At 47.5% G+C, this 3,780-nt stretch overlaps 1 protein-coding gene across 1 annotated transcript in view; it reads right to left on the bottom strand.

Moving 5' to 3' along the window:
• SYNDIG1 (synapse differentiation inducing 1) overlaps positions 1-1,777 on the bottom strand; it is a 47,556-nt gene extending 45,779 nt beyond the window's left edge. The window contains exon 1 of the mRNA XM_010017630.1: positions 1,298-1,777. Within this exon, the coding sequence (XP_010015932.1) occupies positions 1,298-1,777 (480 nt within the window). The remainder of the gene's footprint in view (positions 1-1,297) is intronic.
• Between the last annotated feature and the right edge of the window lie 2,003 nt (positions 1,778-3,780).

Raw genomic sequence — 3,780 nt, 5'->3', positions numbered from 1 at the left:
CACTTGCATCACTACTGCATGAGAGGAACTAGGGCAAAAAGGCAGCAACTAGGGATTTTGTTTTGATTAAGAAAACGAGGCTTCCCACAGCCAATTTTGAAGTGCTGTAGAAGGGTGTGATTTGAGCAAACACCCTTCACATGCCTCTGAGAGGAACTTTTTGTCTCCCTGCGGAGGCACTGAATGCTGTATTACTGGCACACGCTGGGAAAAACACCTCTCTCTTCCTGCCTTATGAATACAGGGAGAAAAGAGAATAAAGGAGAAGTCAGGCTCTTGTTGGGTTGCCCCTGTGCTGATCACAGGCGAGACACTGGTATTACAGGAGGTGAAAATAGAAGTTTTAGGACTTGTTATATCTCAGTGGAGAAAACCCCAGCAGCAGAGAAACACTAGCAAAGAGTATCCTGATCTCAACCTTCCTGTTCGAGCCACAGCTATGGCTTTGCTCCAGGCAGCTAAATGGTCTCTGCTAGGTTAGGAATCGGTGACCAACTCTGGGTGAAGCAGCATGATGCACATCCTCCATTCCCACATACACAAACCTGTGGTGCACTTGGGCAGCTGGTTTCAGCCAAAACAAAAAAGATTTCTTTGGAAGTAAAAAAATGCATTATTTAAGAAAGCATGAAGTTTATTTCCATAGTCTGCCCCTTTGGAGAATAAAATGTATCTTGTTTTACTGTGAGCAATCAATGAAGCATGGGAGCCTAGAAGAAAACTTTGCATTTGGGATCTAGTGAAATGTTTCACTCCATCAGAAAAAAAATAATTATTTCAGAGATAGGGGATTCATTGCAGCTTGAAACCCAAAAACTTCTGATGTTATGTTCATTCACAGACAGAATTGTTTCATGTTTGAGCCAGAATGCAAAACAATCTGCTTATGCCTAGCTCAAGTCAGGATACATCAAGAGATTATGCTGGAATGCTAAGACAAGCTCCATGTATGTGGATGGATGCTCCTCACCCCAGACTCATAGAGCATTTAAGTGCATGGGTCATCTTCAGTTTCTGACCAGCCCGTTCAGAGACAGGAGGGAAATGCTGGTCTTCATTAGGACCAGTGGGAATTTTGCCATTAATATGCATAGAGTTGGAATTTACCCAACAAACATACATGAGCGGTCACTCACCGTCCTGGCTGGAGGAGACAGTGATACAGCTGATCCCATGCAGACCAGCTTCCAAAGCAGCTGATTCCATGCAGATCAGCTCTTGAAGGCTGCACGCTTAACCCCAAACATGACCTCCTCCCCCCACTGGCCTTCCCCACACATTCCAAATGACATCTGACCTCTAGCTCCTGGAAATCCTCCTCTTCCTCCACATCATAGGAGAGGGTGTGAATCTTGATGTCATCTGCTGAGAGATCTATGAACTTGCTGTCTGTGTACTCCAGGCTGTCTTTGGTGGGAGAGCGGTCCTCGATGAAGGTAGTTTCACAGCATTCTGAGCTGATGCTCTCGCCCCACGAGCGCAGCACATTCTCTGAGTAGAGGATGATGTTGGGCCGGTAGTGGGACTCCACTGTCTGCTGCAGCATGTTGGGGTCCAGGAGCTGCTGCACAGGGTCATTCCTGCCATTCTCCAGGCAGCCCGGAGAAGAAAGACTGCCTGCTCGGTGGCTTTGGTACTGAGGGGTCGGGTACACAGAGACCAGCCCATCTCTACTCTCTGCCACCAAGTTCCTTGTATTAATTAAACCATTCCTTTTCCCGGCTTCCGTGATCTTATTGTGCATTAGCACACTGTTCTGTTCCACCAAGCCATCCATACTGGGAGGTGTCCGAGGGAGTAGGATGAGTGGTCTTTATTTTCTTGTACCTTAGAGATAGGTCACACTGGGGCAGTGGCTCCCATTTTCCTGACAAAGAAAGGAAACGTATCAAGGTAAGGACAAAGGCAATGAATAACACACCAAGGCAACCCAATCAGGTTGTCTTCTGTATCACTTCATGAGGAAATGAGTGGAGACCCAATAGCAGCCTTCCAATATCTGAAGGTGGCCTGCAAGGATGTTGGAGAGGTACTCTTCATCAGGGACTATAGCGATAGGACAAAGGGGAATGGGTTTAAACTGACAGAGGGGAGACTGAGATGAGACATTAGGAAGAAGTTCTTCCCTGTGAGGGTGCTGAGGCGCTGGCACAGGGTGCCCAGAGAAGCTGTGGCTGCTTCATCCCTGGCAGTGTTCAAAGCCAGGTTGAACGGGGCTCAGTTCCCCCTGAGCTGGCTTGAAAAATGTTCAAGACTCCTATGGGACACCAACTATCTACCCCACTGAAGCCAGAGAGACTTGGGATGGTCCTAGCATGCCTCAGTAGATAGGAGGGAGCCTGTGGTGTTGCTCAGTCCTGCCATGGATCTAAACATGTATTTGGCTGGTGCTCACCTGCTGTGCATTTAAACCAGCCTTGTAAACCAATCTTGCAGATTCTGAGTGACACTTTCCCCTTGGGATGGGGGAAGAAAACAACCGAAATGAGGCAAGGACAAGACAGAGACCATCCTTCCTACACAGAGCTCCTCCAGTAATAGGGCAATGCATTGCTCAAGACATCCTCTCTGGAGTCCCACATAGCAGTGCAGCTTGCATGCCTCGGGGAAGGTCAGCAGAGAGAGATGCGGATGGCAGCAAGCAATCAAGGAAAATTGTTTAACCCTGCAGTCGTTTCTGTCTGTAGCTACCTTACCAGAGCCTGACCAGATGTTCTTAGCTCTGCAAGCGTATTGCTTAATGGTATGGAGCTGGTGAGACTCTCATGCCACTTCATTGTAATATCTTAACAGGAGAAAAAAAGGAAATAAAATAAGGTGGCATTGATTTTCCTTTCCAGGTGAAATTCCCGAGTGGCTGGCCATTAGGTTTAAATCAATAGCACCTTGATTGCCAGTGCATTCTGATGCATAGCTTTAACAAGGTCAATTGCTGTCTAGGGAAACTGAGAAACTGTGAGGTACCCAGAGATCCTTCATCAATATAAAGGCAGGATTAAGAGCGTTGTCAGCCACAAATGAAATTTCACGTCCTCAGGGATAAAAGAGTACCTCCCCTGGGCTTTTCTCTTCTCAACCACTGGCTGAAGGGAGTTAAATCAGATTTCCAAGGCCTTTGTAACCAGCTGCTACCTTGGTGTTGGTGGGAGAATTAGAGTCAAAGGCTAACACCCAAAGGTGTTTCTTGGGAGAAATTAATTGTAGGCTGCACAGGACTGGTGGGCTCAGTTTCTCTCTGGAGCACCGATACCCATATGATACACAGGCTGGGGGGGTTTCAGCTTAGTACTAACTTTCAGATGAGTGAAGCCAGGTGAAATGAGTCCCCTGTGTTCAGGTGGAGGACAATGGCATGTGGCCATGAGTAATGCTCAGGGGCAAAAGGTAGCACATGCTTTTGTAGTGGCTCGGAGCCTGTATCCTGCCTTCAGGGACTCCTTGGAGGTAGATTCAGCCACCATCCCTTCAGCAAGGACTTTCACTGACCTGACGCAGGCCAATCTCACATGTCTGCATTAAGATTGCCCACTTTTGCAGGTCAAACTGCAGCCCAAAGGACAGAGCAGGTAACCCCTCACAGACCAACTGGGGGAACTGGAGAATGCCTTTTCTGCAGGGAGCCAACACTCAAAGCCAGAAGAGTCACTCTCATTACCCAGGAACGCAGTGAGGTTTCAGAATGATGCTGACAGGAAAATGAAACTCATCGGGGACCTTTAAATAAGAGAGCTTTTCAGTCCACTCCGAGATGCAGAGTTAATTTAATGGGTTTGATTCAGG

This window comes from Nestor notabilis, unplaced genomic scaffold (assembly GCF_000696875.1).
Source record: "Nestor notabilis isolate BGI_N333 unplaced genomic scaffold, ASM69687v1 scaffold5617, whole genome shotgun sequence".
NCBI lineage: Eukaryota > Metazoa > Chordata > Aves > Psittaciformes > Psittacidae > Nestor > Nestor notabilis.
This window is presented reverse-complemented; position numbering and strand designations above follow the sequence as displayed.